The 19,494-nt window shown below is 45.7% G+C and overlaps 1 protein-coding gene across 1 annotated transcript in view; it reads left to right on the plus strand.

Annotated features, from left to right (window-relative positions):
• The first annotated feature begins 7,519 nt into the window (after positions 1-7,519).
• The window catches only part of LOC309559507 (rab GDP dissociation inhibitor alpha), a 57,878-nt gene continuing 45,903 nt past the window's right edge, over positions 7,520-19,494 (plus strand). The window contains exon 1 of the mRNA XM_082262782.1: positions 7,520-7,678. Coding sequence (XP_082118908.1) covers positions 7,634-7,678 — 45 coding nt within the window. The 5' untranslated portion in view covers positions 7,520-7,633. The remainder of the gene's footprint in view (positions 7,679-19,494) is intronic.

Here is a 19,494-nt window from a genome sequence, read left to right on the forward strand (position 1 = left end):
GCTGTGTACTCAGTGACACTGTGTAAATGCTCGGAGGGACTGCCCCCAGTTTTCCTGGAAAGTAGATACCACTTTAGAATTGAGCTTTGGAGATGGACGTAGTTACTATTTCTGGTAAAAAGACACAAAATGGATATTTGCAGGAGTGCTGCAATTTCCAACATCCTTCTGTCTGAAGCAACTGCTGTCAGAGAACTAGTTTTACCACTAGGAACCACAATGGAAAATAAGCTATTAAAACAAAGGATGTTCTAGTGCTTTCAGAACCAAGCCTTAATCCCATGAAGGGAACAAGGATTTCCTTGGTGGTTGTATATGGATTATGGCCTGCTTGAAACATTTGTTCAATGGCTCTTCCACCCATCTGCAGCCTGAAAAAGAGGATAAAGGCAGAGACCTGTACTTTATGGAGTTGTTTGCTAGATCAACCTGATTGTAAAAATGTCTAGGATATTGGCTGGAGCTTGGGACACAGGAGAGAAAACTGCTGAGCAAACAGAACAAACTTCTCTCATATCCTCATATGTAGCGTTCATGGTCTTGTGGTCTTCACCAAGGTCTGAACCTCCTCGGGTGAGAATTCCAGCACCTCTAGTCCAGCCAATTCAATAGCCAGGCTATTAAAAGAGTCTCACTGGATTTTGGGGTGTTGCCATTGATGATGGTATAAAATATGACATCTGGGGGAGCAATGAAAACCAAGGCCTCGTCGGCAGGTGGAAAACACCTGTATGGCATAAATGTGTTCTGCCCAAATTTTCAGAAGAATCTTCACAATCAAGGACACTGGAGGAAGACAAACGCCAACTGAAAAAACACATGGCACTGCAAATCCATTTTCTATTACTTCACCTTTGTACCTTGTTGCAAATACCAGAAGTCAGAGAGTCAAGCTGGAATCTATAGGAACTACCGCTGGAATGCCCCACAGAGCCAATACTAGTTGAGGTACTTTTTGTTGGAAAATAATTTTCCTAACTGATCTGCTAGTTAGTAAGTGGATCCTGCTTTCCCTGTGAGTAGACTGCTTTTAACTGCCTGTAGGCGGTTCCCCACCCAGCGAAAAAGTTTATGTTGCGAAAGGTAAAAGGAAAAGACATTTGGTGCCCCCTCTGTGGGCAATGTAGGCTACTGCTGTCTTGTCATTCAAAATTAATCAAAACGTTGCCCAAGTAGTGGTAGAGCCTTATGTTCAAAGATGAATTACCGCCAGCACCACCAACAAAATGTTTGAAAAGATTCTTGGTGCTGTGCCAAAAAAAATGGCAAACACCTGAACTGGAAGTGACTGCTGGTCACTGCAAATCTCAAATGTCTCTGGTGTTACGCACTGATTGGTACATGGAAGTGTACATCAGCCAGGTCGATTGACACTAACCAGTTTTCATGCTGAACCTAAGCCATGACTATTTACACGGATTCCATCTAGAACCTTTTGGTGTGTATGTACCCATTCTATTTCTTTAAACCCAGACAGTAGCTAAAGCTCTTGATGCCTTGGGTACTAGAAAGAATGGGGAGAAACCCCTCTAGATTTTGTTCTTTTGATGGCACTAGCACTATGGACTTGTTGCAGTATAGTTCCTATACGTATTCTTGCAATAATTCTTTCTTCTTGAGATCTGTTGGTCATGAATTAAAGGATTTGGTGATTGTACCTCACCTAACTGTCTTTGATGTTTGTCGCCCAAACCCTCCAAAAAGAAGCTATCCTAGCTCCCACTGGAAGACACTGGTTGGGCCCACCTTCAAAAGACTTTCCAGATGCCTAGCAGTCTGCTCTGGATTTAATTCCAAGTAAAAAGGAAGTATGAGTCCCTTTCACTGTGATCTGGTACATTTGAGACTGGCCTGAAAGTTTTGGCCTCCTGAATCCTTCTAAAGATCAACCAACTTGAGCGAAAAGACGGCTGTTTCCTCTTATTAGACTGTGGCCACAGTCTGGACATTTCTCCTGTCACTCGCTTTGTCCAGCGTTTTGCCAAAAAACAACAACCTCCCATTATGGAGAATGTTACAAAGGGCCTGTGTGGAAGCTTCATCCACTCTCCAGTGGTGCAACCACAAAGTTCTCATGGCTGTGACTGAATGCGCCAGCCCTAGAACTAGGTCTATTCAAACCTCCGCCAAAAGTCAGCAGCCAGGTTCAAGTCCTCCATGCCCACTCAAGGTTCCACTTGAATTAAAGGCCATTTCTTAATGCTTTAAACATCAAAGTTAACGCTGTTGCTAGTCAACAGGCAAAAACCTGCCACAGTATAGATTTTTTCAACGCTTTTTGCCTTGTTACAGATGTGTTCCACACAGAAAATATGCAACATGTTCTACATTAGTTGACTGTACTGGAACACACTGCACTGGCGTGATGTAGGTCATTGGAATCCACGGTAAACACTGTTCATGCATTTTTTACTCAGACTAAAAATGCATTGGACTGCATTTGGTGTGAACTAGCCTAAACTAAATCTCATAGGTAATAATCCTGGCACACACAGAGTGGATCCTGATTATGTTTGTATTATTAGATGTATTATATTTCAGACAGTGTAATGGAACCTGATGATGTTGACATTATTACCAATATTTTGTATGTCAGATATTGGAGTGGATCCTGATGATGTTGGTATTATTAGATATATTATATGTCCGATATTGGAGTGGACCGTGATGATGTTGGCATTTTTAGATTTATTGCAAGTCAGATATTGGAATGGCTCCTGAGGTTGTTGGCATTATTAGGTACGTATGAATGTGAGTTAGGGACCTTAGATTGTAAGCTCCTTGAGGACAGGGACTGATGTGAATGTATAAAAATGTAAAGTGCTGCATAAATTGATAGCACTATATAAGTACCAATATTAAATAAAATGTCAGATATTGGATGATTATACTGTACATGCTATGACACTGAATATCAGAGGTAATAATCCTAACACAGAGAGTAGATCCTGGAGTATTATACATGTTATGACACGGAAAATATCATAGGTAATAATCCTGACACACACAGAGTGGATCCTGATGATGTTGGCATTATGTTGGCATTATTAGATATATTATATGTTAGATATTGGAGTGGATCCTGATGATGTTGGCATTATTAGATATATTATATGTTAGATATTGGAGTGGATCCTGATGATGTTGGCATTATTAGATATAGTATATGTTAGATATTGGAATGGATCCTGATGATGATGTTGTTATTATTATATATATTATATGTTAGATATTGGAATGGATCCTAATGATGTTGGTATTATTAGATATATTATATGTTAGATATTGGAGTGGATCCTAATGATGTTGGTATTATTAGATATATTATATGTTAGATATTGGAGTAGATCCTGATGATGTTGGTATTATTAGATATATTATATGTTAGATATTGGAGTGGAGCTGGATGATGTTGGCATTATTAGATATATTATATGTTAGATATTGGAATGGATCCTGATGATGTTGGTATTATAATATATATTATATGTTAGATATTCACACCAAACACATTGGACTGCATTTGGTGTGAACTAGCCTAAACTAAATCTCATAGGTAATAATCCTGGCACACACAGAGTGGATCCTGATTATGTTTGTATTATTAGATGTATTATATTTCAGACAGTGTAATGGAACCTGATGATGTTGGCATTATTACCAATATTTTGTATGTCCGATATTGGAGTGGATCCTGATGATGTTGGTATTATTAGATATATTATATGTCAGATATTGGAGTGGACCTTGATGATGTTGGCATTTTTAGATTTATTGCAAGTCAGATATTGGAATGGCTCCTGAAGTTGTTGGCATTATTAGGTACGTATGAATGTGAGTTAGGGACCTTAGATTGTAAGCTCCTTGAGGACAGGGACTGATGTGAATGTATAAAAATGTAAAGTGCTGCATAAATTGATGGCACTATATAAGTACCAATATTAAATAAAATGCCAGATATTGGATGATTATACTGTACATGCTATGACACTGAATATCAGAGGTAATAATCCTAACACAGAGAGTAGATCCTGATGATGTTGGTATTATTAGATATATTATATGTCAGATATTGGAGTATTATACATGTTATGACACAAAATATCATAGGTAATAATCCTGACACACACAGAGTGGATCCTGATGATGTTGGCATTATTAAATATATTATATGTTAGATATTGGAGTGGATCCTGATGATGTTGGCATTATTAGATATAGTATATGTTAGATATTGGAATGGATCCTGATGATGATGTTGTTATTATTATATACAGTGGGTACGGAAAGCATTCAGACCCCCTTAAATTTTTCACTCTTTGTTATATTGCAGCCATTTGCTAAAATCATTTAAGTTCATTCTTCTTCCTCATGAATGTACACATAGCACCCCATACTGACAGAAAAACACAGAATTGTTGACATTGTTGCAGATTTATTAAAAAAGAAAAACTGAAATATCACATGGTCCTAAGTATTCAGACCCTTTGCTGTGACACTCATATATTTAACTCAGGTGCTTTCCATTTCTTCTGATCATCCTTGAGATGGTTCTACACCTTCATTTGAGTCCAGCTGTGTTTGATTATACTGATTGGACTTGATTAGGAAAGCCACACACCTGTCTATATAAGACCTTCCAGATCACAATGCATGTCAGAGCAAATGAGAATCATGAGGTCAAAGGAACTGCCTGAAGAGCTCAGAGACAGAATTGTGGCAAGGCACAGATCTGGCCAAGGTTACAAAAAGATTTCTGCTGCACTTAAGGTTCCTAAGAGCACAGTGGCCTCCATAATCCTCAAATGGAAGACGTTTGGGACGACCAGAACCCTTCCTAGAGCTGGCCGTCCGGCCAAACTGAGCTATCGGGGGAGAAGAGCCTTGGTGAGAGAGGTAAAGAAGAACCCAAAGATCACTGTGGCTGAGCTCCAGAGATGCAGTCAGGAGATGGGAGAAAGTTGTAGAAAGTCAACCATCACTGCAGCCCTCCACCAGTCGGGGCTTTATGGCAGAGTGGCCCGACGGAAGCCTCTCCTCAGTGTAAGACACATGAAAGCCCGCATGGAGTTTGCTAAAAAAACACCTGAAGGACTCCAAGATGGTGAGAAATAATATTCTCTGGTCTGATGAGACCAAAATAGAACTTTTTGGCCTTAATTCTAAGCGGTATGTGTGGAGAAAACCAGGCACTGCTCATCACCTGTCCAATACAGTCCCAACAGTGAAGCATGGTGGTGGCAGCATCATGCTGTGGGGGTGTTTTTCAGCTGCAGGGACAGGACGACTGGTTGCAATCGAGGGAAAGATGAATGCGGCCAAGTACAGGGATATCCTGGACAAAAACCTTCTCCAGAGTGCTCTGGACCTCAGACTGGGCCGAAGGTTTACCTTCCAACAAGACAATGACCCTAAGCACACAGCTAAAATAATGAAGGAGTGGCTTCACAACAACTCTGTGACTGTTCTTGAATGGCCCAGCCAGAGCCCTGACTTAAACCCAATTGAGCATCTCTGGAGAGACCTAAAAATGGCTGTCCACCAGCGTTTACCATCCAACCTGACAGAACTGGAGAGGATCTGCAAGGAGGAATGGCAGAGGATCCCCAAATCCAGGTGTGAAAGACTTGTTGCATCTTTCCCAAAAAGACTCCTGGCTGTATTAGATCAAAAGGGGGCTTCTACTAAATACTGAGCAAAGGGTCTGAATACTTAGGACCATGTGATATTTCAGTTTTTCTTTTTTAATAAATCTGCAACAATGTCAACAATTCTGTGTTTTTCTGTCAGTATGGGGTGCTATGTGTACATTCATGAGGAAGAAGAATGAACCTAAACGATTTTAGCAAATGGCTGCAATATAACAAAGAGTGAAAAATTTAAGGGGGTCTGAATACTTTCCGTACCCACTGTATATTGTATGTTAGATATTGGAATGGATCCTAATGATGTTGGTATTATTAGATATATTATATGTTAGATATTGGAGTGGATCCTGATGATGTTGGCATTATTAGATATATTATATGTTAGATATTGGAGTGGATCCTGATGATGTTGGTATTATAATATATATTATATGTTAGATATTGTAATGGATCCTGATGATGTTGTTTTTATTAGATATTGGCAGAGGTAGGGGACTCGAGTCACATGACTTGACTTGAGTCAGACTTAAGTCACCAGTTTGAGGACTTGAGACTTGCTTGACTAAAATTAATAAAAGACTCGACTTGACTTTGACTTGATATTCATGACTTGAGACTTGACTTTGACTTGAGACATATGACTCGAAATGACTTTACTTTTTTAAGTTATTAAATATTTGCATTTTCTCAAGAAGTGTTAAAGCAAAATTAATGTGCTGTTATGTTTCTGACACCACAGTCACTTAAAACACCTCAGTGTGCTCTGATTTTTAGGACACTGGCTGTTTAACAATGGAAATACTTAACATGTTTTTAGTGACTGTGGTGTTGAAACATGACCGGATGAAGGCTTTTGAGCTGCTTGGGCATTCAAAGTGTTTCTTTAATATGCCAAGAAAAAAGCACTAAGCAGTTTTGTTAATGTTGAAAATAAAACAAAACCTTTCCTGACCACTGACTTTTAACTGATTTAAAGGTAAAAATTGGGGTAGATCAGTATTTTGACTTGATTTGTGACTTGAAAAAAATAAATGACTTGACTTGCTTGACTTCTAGCAGGGACTCAACTTGACTTGCTTGCTTTTCGCCACAGTAACTTGGGACTTGCTTGAGACTTGAAGGTTAAGACTTGAGACTTGCTTGTGACTTGCACATGTGTGACTTACTCCCATGTCTGGATATTGGAATGGATCCTGATGATGTTGGTATTATTAGCTATATTGTATGTTAGATATTGGAGTGGATCCGGATGATGTTGGCATTATTAGATATATGTCATCTATTGGAATGGATCCTGATGATGTTGGCATTATTAGATATATTACATGTTAGATATTGGAGTGGATCCTGATTGTGTTGGCATTATTAGATATATGTCATATATTTGAATGGATCCTGATGATGTTGGCATTATTAGATATATTATATGTCAGATATTGGAGGATTATACATGCTGTGACACTGAATATCAGAGGTAATAATCCTGACAAATACAGAATAGATGATGTTGGCATTATTATCTCTATATTATTTGAGGTATTGTAGTATGATGACAGTGGGTGATGATATGAACCCCCGATCTATACACACACACACTGTATACATCCGATGGTGGCATTACTGGATGTCATTAGAGCATCTCCAGGGAAGATGATGCAGCGCGGAGGGATCTCCATCTCCAGCCTCATCACCAAGGTCATCCACCCTGTCCATCCTCCGCTGACACATCCGCCCGTTCCGCGCCCTGCTCAGCCCCATACTCTCCGGTTACCTCCCGGTGCCCCTCAGCCCACCCCGTCCCGCCTCCCCCCGCCCTCCTCTCCCTCCCTCGGACTCCTCCTGCCCCACGGGGGGCCCGGCTCTTCATCAGGGACTATTTGTCGTCGCGGAGGCAGACAGGGCGGTGCTGCCGTGCAGCCATCTTTGGTCCATTAGATCCGAGCTGTGCTAGAGGCAGAGGAGCTGTCCCCGGGCACCGACTCAGGATGGATGAAGAGTACGATGTCATTGTGCTGGGCACCGGCCTGACAGTGAGTATAGGGGGGACTTCATTGTGCCAGGGCTTGCCACTGCATGGGTCTCTGCCATCCACTGGGGGGAGGGGGGATTCATGTAAGGCTGGAAGACTACAAGTGCCAGCATGCCCTGCTCAGTGTGCAGTGACTGGGCTCTGACACCCCCTGTACCATCAACTGGACTGTATTGTCATCATAGGAGTGCCATATATAGAGGACAGGCCTTGTGTCTATTCAAGAACTACAAAGATCAGCATGCCCTGCTTCATTGTACATTGACTGGGTACTGCCATAGGGGCCTCTACACCCCCTGTGCTCTCAGCTGGGTCTTATAATCACCTCAGGTGTTCCTTTTATTGAGGACAGGCCGTGTAACCATTGAAGAACTACAAGAATCAGCATGCCCCCTTCATTGTACAATGAATTGGCACTGCCATAGGGGCACCTATACCCGCTATACCATCAGATGGGCCATATAATCATCATAAGGGTGCCATATATGGAGGACAGGCCTTGTGTCCATTGAAGAACTACAAAGATCAGCATGCCCCCTTCATTGTACAATGACTGGACACTGCCATAGGGGCACCTACACCCCCTATGCCATCAGGTGGGCCATATAATCATCATAAGGGTGCCATATATGGAGGTAAGGCCTTGTAATTATTGAAGAACTACAAGTAACAGCATGCCCTGCTTCATTGTATCATGAGCACTGACACCCATTGTGCCATCAGTGAGGTCATTGAACCATCATTGGGCTGGGGTAATGGAACAGGCCTTGTATGTGTTGGAGGAATACAGGTGTCCGGTCTTGCCCCATTGTGTTGTAGTGAGCATTGCAAATGGACACCGTTGTCACCTGTTATCTGATGGATCATCATGGCTGCTGCTCTTATTGGGGTCCAGGCCTTGCTTCTTTTTGGTGAACTACAAGTGTCAGCATGTCCTGGCCCATCGTGGGCTCTGCCATCTCTCGTGCAGTCAGTAAAGCTATGGACTGTATAGGTGTGGGACTATACCTATCCTCAATGAATGGGCGCTCTGATGCCATCTGCACTTAATGGCCGTGTATAGTTGGAGGACTACAAGGGTCAGTCTGCTTTATCAATGCCCTGATTTCTTCTTATGCAACTGTTAAACATGGCTGATGTAGCTGCCAGGGAACTACAAGCATCAGCATGGCCTGATTAGTTGTCTTCACAGTACAATGACTGCCATGCACTGGGCAGTGCCCTCGTAATGGCTAAAAACATCATCCTAAGCCATTCATTAGGATGGTCTCCCTGTTTATTGGGGAACTACAAGCTCCAGCATGACCTGACACTGTCGTAGAACAGTAATGTCACCCTTGTGGCCATTCATTAGGATGGTCTTCCTGTTTATTGAGGTACTACAACTCTCAGCATGACCTGACAGCCCCTCTTACCGTTCAGTGACTAGATGCCAAAGCTGGCTCCCTGACTTCCCCTATTGTCTAAATCAGTAGTCCCAAACGATGGCCTGGGGGCTGGATGTGGCCCTTTGCCTTGCTATATTCGGCCCCTGGGGTTTTACTCCCATTGTCGCTGATGGTGGGGCACTATTTTTCCCATTGATAGCAAGGATTGGGCACCATTACTCTCACTGACACCAATGATGGTGCACTATTTCTCCCACTAAAAACAATGATGGGGCACAATTTCTCCCTCTTACTCCAGTGATGGGGCATCATTCCTCCCACTGACACCAATAATGGGGCACCAGTCCTTCCACTGGGGTACAAATCCTCCCACTGACACCAATGAGGGGGGTCACCATTCATCCCACTGACACCAATGATGAGGCACCATTTCTCCCACTGAAACCAATGATGGGACACCATTCCTCCGACTGAGACCAATGATGGGGCACAATTCCTCCCACTAATACCAATGAGGGGGCACCATTCATCCCACTGACACCAGTGATGGGGCACCATTCCTCCCATTGAGACCAATGATGGGACACTAATCCTCCCACTGAGACCAATGATGAGGCACTATTCCTCTCACTGACACTAATGTTGGGGCGCTATTACTTCCCCTGACACCAACAATGAGGCACAATTTCTCCCACTGACACCAATGATGGGGCACAATTCCCCCCACTGATACCAACAACGGCGGGGGGGACTATTCCTCCCCCTAACACCAACGATGGGGCACTATGCTTCCCACTGACACCAACAAAGGGGCACAATTCCTCACACTGACACCAAGGATAGGGCACAATTCCTCCCACTGACACCAGTGAAGGGGCACTCCCACTGACACCAATGACGGGGCACAATTCCCCCCACTGATACCAATGATGGGGCACATTTCCTCCCAATGACACCAATGATAGGGCACAATTTCTCCCACTGATGCCAATTAAGGGGCACTCCCACTGACACCAATGACGGGGCACAGTTCCCCCCACTGACACCAACGATGGGACACTATTCCTCCCACTGATACCGATGATGGGGCACAATTCCTTCCACTGACACAAATGATGGGGCATAATTCCTCCCATTGACACCAATGACGGGGCACTCCCACGGACACCAATGATGGGGCACAATTCTTCCCACTGACACCAGTGACTGGGCTCTCCCACTGACACCAATGACAGGGCACAATTCCTCCCACTGACACCAATGACGTGGCACTCCCACAGACACCAGTGAAGGGGCACAATTCCTCCCATTGACACCAATGATGGGACACTCCCATGGACACCAATGATGGGGCACAATTCTTCCCACTGACACCAATGACTGGGCACTCCCACTGACACCAATGACAGGGCACAATTCCTGCCACTGACACCAATGATGGGGCACTCCCACTGACACCAATGACGTGGCACTCCCACTGACACCAATGACGTGGCACTCCCACAGACACCAGTGAAGGGGCACAATTCCTCCCATTGACACCAATGATGGGACACTCCCATGGACACCAATGATGGGGCACAATTCTTCCCACTGACACCAATGACTGGGCACTCCCACTGACACCAATGACAGGGCACAATTCCTGCCACTGACACCAATGATGGGGCACTCCCACTGACACCAATGACAGGGCACAATTCCTTCCACTGACACCAATGACGGGGGCACAATTCCTCCCACTGACACCAATGATGGGGCACTATTCCTCCCACTGACACCAATGATGGGGCACAATCCCCCCTCCCCCCACTGACACCAACGATGGGGCACTATTCCTCTCACTGACACCAACGATGGGGCACTCTTCCTTCCACTGACACCAATGATGGGACACCATTCCTTCCACTGACACCAATGACGGGGCACTCTTCCTCCCACTGACACCAGTGATGGGGCACCATTCCTCCCACTGACACCACTGACGGGGCACTCTTCCTTCCACTGATAGCAATGATGAGGCACTATTCCTCCCACTGATGGCAATGATGAGGCACTCTTCCTTCCACTGATGGCAATGATGGGGCATTGTTTACTCCCATTGATGCCAGGGCATTTCCCACTCACACAGACAGACTGCCCCCCCAAAGTCTGAATGACAGTAAACCGGCTTTTTGTTTAGAAAGTTGGTATTGGGGTATATTTTTATATTTCTGCCCTCATTGTGCCCTTAGTGGACACTTCAGGGAGGCTCTGCCATGTACAGAGCACTTCACAACATCCAGAAAACGTAGATGCATGAGCATGGTGTCTGGGTGCTGTCATAGAACTAGAAAGCCCAGCATGCCCTCTGAGTACACGCCTTCCCACTGTATAACGTCTTATGTGATGCAACAATGTGAAATGCTATAATGACACCAGTTCTGTTTTTGAATTGGACAATATAAGTAAGATCTGCGATTCAGGGAAATGGGAAATACATTGCAGCGCAGGGTTACATGTAATGTGGAATAAAGCGGAGTGTGATGAGGCTGGAGGGGTGGTACCATGCTTTCTCTTGCACAGAGGAGGGGAGCGGCGATAGGCCATGGACTGATGCAAGCTGCAGGTTTTCTGATGACAGCAACTGGCTGATTCAGTGTATGAAGCAGCGGTGATGTGTCAAGTGCAGTAACCTCTAGCAACCAATCAGATTCCTCATTACAAGAGGCAGAGCAGGGAGACGTGAGCAGTGATTGGCTGCTGAGGAACTTTGCTTTTTGATTTTGCTCTCTCCGTGGTGCTGGAGGAGTTAATAGCACACCAGGCGGACCCACCCTTTTGCCAGCATACTGGAGATTGGGATGCCCGCAGACATGGGATGTGGATGCAGACAGCTGATGGGTGGGTGGCAGATTGCAGCCGGGGAATTGATATGTCGGCAGTGCTGGTTGCATTTTTGCCAGATGATTTCCGATCAGCCAGTGTGTTCTGGGTGTCTGTGTGCTATAGGTGGGGGCTCTTTTCCTAGCTGGATACTCTCACTGACAAGTGTCAGGTTTCTGCCGGCAGAAAGGATCTGCACATCCTGGAATTCCAGCTAAACACAAGCGCTCATGCAAACCTGTCTGCCAGGGTGTCACCAAGCAACATGACACTCCGACAGTCACGTGGCAATGTGACGCTCTATATAAGCAACACAATGTCTCTGTTCAGAGTGACAGGTGTCACAGGGCTATAGTGTAGGGGTCACACTGTAACAGGATTTCTCTTTAGAGTGTCTGGGGTCACAAAGTAACAGGATGTCTCCATCGATAATGTTGGGGGTCACACCATAGAAGGCTATCTCTGTACAGTGTCGGTATCACTTAATAACAGGGTGTCCCTGTCGATATTGTTGGGGACATGGTAACAGGATGTCTCTGTAGAGAGTGTCAGGGGTCACACGATAACAGGATGTCTCAGTCATATGTATCGGCGTCCCACTATGACAGGATGTCTCTGTAGAGAGTGTCGGGAAACACTTAGTAACATGATGTCTCTGTCAATAACATTAGGGTCACACAGTAACAGAATGTCTCTATGTAGAGCAGTAACCATTTTTCTGATTGCTCTAATCCAATGGTCTACAAACTGCAGCCTGCGTGCTGGTTGTGGCCCCTTGCTTGCATTTACCTGGCCATTGCGGCACTGTGCCATCCACTGACACCAGTGATGGGGCACCATTCCTCCCACAGATATCAATGATGGGGCACCATTCCTCCCACAGATATCAATGATGGGGCACCATTCCTCCCACAGACACCAATGATGGGGCACCATTCCTCCCACAGACACCAATGATGGTGCACCATTCCTCCCACAGTCACAATGATAGGACACTATTCCTCCCTTAGACACCAGTGATGGGGCACCATTCCTCCCACAGACACCAGTTATGGGGCACCATTCCTCCCACAGACACAAGTAATTGGGCACTATTCCTCCCTTAGACACCAGTGATGGGGCACCATTCCTCCCACAGACACCAGTGATGGGGTACCATTCCTCCCACAGACACCAGTGATGGGGCACCATTCCTCCCACAGACACCAATGATGGGGCACCATTCCTCCCACAGTCACAATGATAGGACACTATTCCTCCCTTAGACACCAGTGATGGGGCACCATTCCTCCCACAGACACCAGTTATGGGGCACCATTCCTCCCACAGACACCAGTGATGGGGCACCATTCCTCCCACAGACACCAGTGATGGGACACCATTCCTCCCACAGACACCAGTGATGGGACACCATTCCTCCCACAGACACCAGTGATGGGGCACCATTTCTCCCACAGATACCAGTGATGGGGCACCATTCCTACCACAGACGCCAGTGATGGGGCACCATTCCTTCCACAGACACCAATGATGGGGCACCATTCCTCCCACAGACACCAATGATGGGGCACCATTCCTCCCACAGACACCAATGATGGGGCACCATTCCTCCCACAGACACAAATGATGGGGCACCATTCCTCTCACAGACACCAAAGATGGGGCACCATTCCTCCCACAGACACAAATGATGGGGCACCATTCCTCTCACAGACACCAAAGATGGGGCACCATTCCCCCCACAGACACAATAATGGGGCACCATTCCTCCCACAAACACAATGATGAGGCACCATTCCTCCCACAAACACAATGATAGGGCACTATTTTTCCCCTATACATCAATGATGGGGCATCATTCCTCCCACAGACACCAGTGATCGGGCACCATTCCTCCCACAGACACCAGTGATGGGGCACCATTCCTTCCACAGACACCAATGATGGGGCACCATTCCTCCCCCAGCCACCAATGATGGAGCACTATTCCCCCCACAGACACAATGATGGGACATTATTCCTCCCACAGACACCAATGATGGGGCACCATTCCTCTCACAGACACCAGTGATGGGGCACCATCCCTCCCACAGACACCAATGATATGGCACCATTCCTCCCACAGACACAGTGATATGGCACCATTCCTCCCACAGACACCAATGATAGGGTACCATTCCTCCCACAGACACCAATGATGGGGCACCATTTTTCCCACAGACACCAATGATGGGGAACCATTCTTCCCACAGACACCAATGATAGGGTACCATTCCTCCCGCAGACACCAATGATGGGGCACCATTCCTCCCACAGACACCAGTGATAAGGTACCATTCCTCCCGCAGACACCAATGATGGGGCACCATTCCTCCCGCAAACACCAATAATGGGGCACCATTCCTCTTACAGATACCAGTGATGGGGCACCATTCCTCCCACAGATACCAGTTATGGGGCACCATTCCTCTCATCGATACCAGTGATGGGGCACCATTCCTCCCACAGACACCAATGATGGGGCACTCTTCCCCCCACTGATACCCAATTAGGTCACTATTCCTCCCACTGATACCAACAATAGGTCACAATTCCTTCCTTTTAGTCGAGGCCAACAGGGCCACCTGCTTACTGAATTAATTTTGGCTGGTTCATAAGCAACCGATCGAAATGTACACTTTGTATGGCCAGCTTAAAGCGGTTGTAAAGCTTAATGTTTTGTCTAAAGTAACAAACACAATTTACTTACCTACTGTGGCCCCGAACTTCCCCTGCCAGTGCTTTATGCTTCTCGTCTTCTCACTTCTCCATCGTAGTAAGCCACTTTTTATGGGGGTGCCCCTGCAGGCTAGTTTCCGAGCCGGGCTGTGTGCATCTATAAACATACACAGTGCAGTTGGCCCCACCCCCTGCTCCCTTCTCGCATGATTTGATTGACAGCAGCAGGAGCCGTTGGCTCTTGAGTCCTGTGTGGAGAGAAAGAGAGAGCAGCACTGCTACACTTGAGCACAGCATCCAATTCACATCAGTGTGAACCTAGCCTAAAGCATAACTAAAGGCAAAACTTTTTTTTTTAGTTTTGAATTGAGTGGAGAGGGATTAGAACCCCTGTCAGTTTTTATTGCTGTCTGTGTCCCCATTAGGGCGATTCACCCTCTCTATTTGTTGGGTTTACCATTATCATTGAAATTTGTCCCCAGAAGAGTAATAGAGGGGAAATCTTCCAATAGGGACACTAGTTCTGGGAACCTTGGGGTCCCCAAGTAATTTTCTTAATTTACAGGGATTTCCTCCCACTTCCTGTTTGGCTATGGGACAGGAAGTGAAGGGAAACCTTAACAATGGGACACAGATGGTGATATAAAAAACTGACAGGGGTTATAACCCTCCATTACTCTATCCAAAATGGAAAAAAAAAAGTTTGCCTATAGTTCTACTTTAATGCAGAGAATACAATAAGAAAAAAAAATGTTGTGCAATTAGAACCACATTAAGTCCTATTGCGGGCTGATGACGCACAGCATTTTTGTAAACATTTTTGGTGTTAGCCTTGACGAAGTTTTTGTTTGCTGAAAAGACTTTCAACGGCATTTACAGACCAAAAGGGAGCAAATAAAAGAAGAGTTTACCTACGCTTTAACTGCTTGCCGCCGTGCGCTGCATTTATACTGTGGCAGGCTGGCTCGGCTGTGCGAATCGTTGTATGGGTACGTCAGTTCGCAGGAGCGGGGCTGGGGGCGAGCATGTGCCGCCGGCAGCACACTCCTGCCCCCACTAGGCAGGGGGGATGCCGAACCACGGGGGCTGGCAGGCGTGATTGCCGCCGTGCACCCGCAATCGCTCCCTGTTGAGAGAGAACACCGGTCAGCTGTTGTAAACACAATAGACCGTTGTTCTCTCTGAAATGATCACAGAGCGCCTGTGATCCTTCTATATAGGATCACAGGTCTCTATTGTCATTTCACAAGTCCCTCCCTCATACAGTTAGAAAGCACTCCCTTAGGCTCACACTTAATCCTTTGATCACCTATAGCAGGCATCACTAAATGGCGGACCGCGGGCCAGGTCCGGCCCCAATCACTCTCTCAACCGGCCCGCAGCGGTCTCGCCATTTAGATGCCTGTTCTTCTCTCAGCTGTCACGCTTTCGCTTTCATCTTCACAGAGCCAACTGCGGGAGGCAGGGACAGTTCTGGAGGGAGGGCGGAAGCTAAACAAGCCAGTGATTGGTTGCTAAGATAAAGGGCAGTCCAAGCAACCAATCACCAGTTTGCAGCTTCCGTCTTCTATTCAGAGCTACTGTGCCTCTCGTCCTCCTGTCTGTGTAAGGCAGGGGAAATGTGTGAAGATAGAGAGGTGATGTGTGGCGAGGACGGAGTAGGAGGAAGAATGGACTACAGCAGAACAAGGTGGAGTGTATAAATAGGTCACTATTTTTACAGCATTAGAAAACTATGATCACTGAGTGGGGAGAGATGTTGCAGCAGTGATCACTGTGAAGGAGGTAGTAAGAAGTAATCACTGCTGCTGATTGATGGGAGATCAATGTCTGAACCTGTGTAAACCCTACATCTGGTGCCTGCTATGTCTGCTGTGTGTGATGGTTGCAGGAGACATTGAAAGGGATCAAAATGCTAACTAATTGTCAGAGTGCTATAGTGCTTTTTTTCTCCTATCTCAATCTTAAGTGCAGTCATTGTTTGCTGCCCCCTATTTTATGTTAAGGGGCACACTGATGGGCACAGCAAAATGTGTCCATCAGCATACCCCTTAAAGTGGTTGTAAACCCCCAAGTAGTGTTTGTATCTAAAGGTAAGCCTATAATAAAGCTTACCTATAGGTACTGTAGATATCTACTAAACTTGCACCGTTTGACGTTATCAGCACATGCGCTCTGAATGAACCCGTGTGCCCTGTGCCATGATTGGCGGCTCCCGGGCGCATGCACAGGAGTGACGTCCTCACTGCTCTGGCCAATCAGGTGGCCAGATGACGCGAACTCGGAAGTAAGATGGCTGAACATGTCAGCCATGTTACCAGTGAGCGGGCGGCGCTGCAGGGGCTTCGTTCTAAGGTAAGTATTTCATAATGAGCTAGTATGCGATGCATACTAGCTCATTATGCCTTTGTCTTCCAGGTTTTTTTTTTCTGAGGTTTACAACCTCTTTAACATAAAATGTACCCATCAGAGTGCCCCTTAACATAAAAAATGGGGCATGCTGATGGGCACATATTATGTAAGTGGGATTGCACTGATGGGCACATGTTAAGGGGGGCACTCTGATGAGGACACCTGAAGTAAGGGGGCACACTGATCTGAATACCGGATCTAAGGTGGCACTGTGATGGCCCCACCTGATGTAAGGGGGCACTCTGATGAGGACACCTGATGTAAAGGAGCACTCTAACCTTATTCGATGGGTACAAATGATGTAAGGGGGCACTCTGATGATGGCAACTAATGTAAGGGGGCCTTATGATGAAGAAACCTGATGTAAGGGGGGCACTCTGATGGGGACATCTCATATAAGGGGGTACCCTGACAGTGGCAACTGTTTTATGGGGGGACCCAATGTAATGAATCACTCTGGTAGGGGCACCTGATGTAAGGGGGAACACTATTGGGGACAGTTACAGAGTATTACCAGAGCGTGTGGAGAAAACAGTAATAAAAGCATCATAGAGCGTGGCTGTGCCAAAAAAAAGGAAAGTAGAAGCGTACAATCTTTCATGGCACATGCTTGAGATTCGGACCTCGGCCAGAAGAAAATTTTAGTGACCGGACCTCCTTGAATTTTAATTCACTACCCCTGACCTATAGGGTTAACCCCTTCCCTGCCAGTGTCATTAGTCCAGTAACAGTGCATATTTTTAGCACTGATTACTGTAGTAATGTCACTGGTCCCCCCAAAACTATCAAAAATGGCACTTGGAGGTCCGATTTGTCCGCCGCAGTGTCGCAGTCCTATTAAAAATCGCAGATCGCCACCATTACTAATAAATGAATAAATAAAAATGACAAATCTTTCCTCTAGTTTGTAGACGCGATAACTTTTTTGCAAACCAATCAAAATACGCTTATTGCAATTTTTTTTACCAAAAATATGTAGCAGAATACAAATTGGCCTACAAGGATGAAAAGTTTTGATTTTTACATTTTTGGGGGGAATGTTATATAGCAGAATGTGAAAAATATTTTTTTTTTCAGAATTGTCGCTCTTTTTGTGTTTATAGCGCAAAAAATAAAAATCGCACAGGTGATCAAATGCTACCAAAAGAAAGCTCTATTTATGAGAATAAAAGGACATCAATTTTATTTGGGTACAGCTTTGCATGACTGCGCAATTGTCCATTAAAGTAACGCAGTGCCGAATCACAAAAAAAAATGGCCTGGTCATTAACCACTTCCCGCCCGCCCTATAGGCGATTGTCGGCGGGAAAGTGGTTGCATTATCCTGCATCTCCGATCTCGGAGGCTCTTTACCATGTGACCAGCTGTGTCCAATCACAGCTGGTCACATAGTACACAGGAAGAGCCGTTGATCGGCTTTCCTTAGTTTGTGCCTGACAGTTCGTGATCTGCGGCTTTCCTGACAGGGGGGGGGTCTGCACTGGTAATCAGATCATTGATTACCAGTGCAGACCCTCGGGGGGGGGGGGGTGCCACTAGAACCACCAGGGATGCCCACCCATGATCCAAGGGATGGCCACCAGGGATGGCAATCAGGGCTCAGTGAGCCCGCCAGTGCCCTCCCCATCAGTGCTGCCCACCAGTGCCCTCCCCATCAGTGATGCCCACCAGTGCCCATCATTGCCATCTATCAGTGCCTCCCACCAGTGCCCATTATTGCCCACCAATGCCGCCTATCAGTGCCCATTAGAGCCCATCTGTGCCACCTATCAGTGCCCATCAGTGCCGCCTATCAGTGCCGCCTATCAGTGCCCACCAGTGCCACTTATCAGGGCCCATCAATGCCGCCTATCAGTGCCCACCAATGCTGCATATCAGTGCTACCTATCAGTGCCACATATCAGTGCCCATCAGTGCTGCCTATCAGTGCGGCATATTCGTGCCACCCCATCAGTGCCTGTCAGTGCAGCCTCATCAGTGCAGGAAAAAAGGTATTTATTTACAAAATTGTATAACATAAACAAAAAATTTTTTTTATTTGTTTAGCAAAAAGGAAAAAACCCAGAGGTGATCAAATACCACCAAAAGAAAGCTCTATTTGTGGGGGGAAAATGACATAAATTTGGTGTAGGTACAGTGTTGCATGACCGCGCAATTGTCATTCAAATTGCAACAGCGCTAAATGCTGAATATTGGCCTGGGCAGGAAGGGGGTGAAAGTGCCCTGTATTGAGGTGGTTAAGGGGGCAAATCCTTTTGGTCCAGAACTGGTTAATATACAGGAGAATGGCCCACATGGAATTTGTTTTGTAGATGACTGGAGTTCAGCCTTAAATTAATGTCTTGCACCGTTTTTCGACAAAGGTGCTGACTGCACTGTCTGACATACATATATCCACAATAGGGAAAATCTGAGCATAAATTGAAAATCTCCT

The sequence above is a fragment of the Pelophylax lessonae genome, assembly GCF_965119305.1.
Source record: "Pelophylax lessonae genome assembly, chromosome: 7".
NCBI classification, from domain to species: Eukaryota; Metazoa; Chordata; class Amphibia; order Anura; family Ranidae; genus Pelophylax; species Pelophylax lessonae.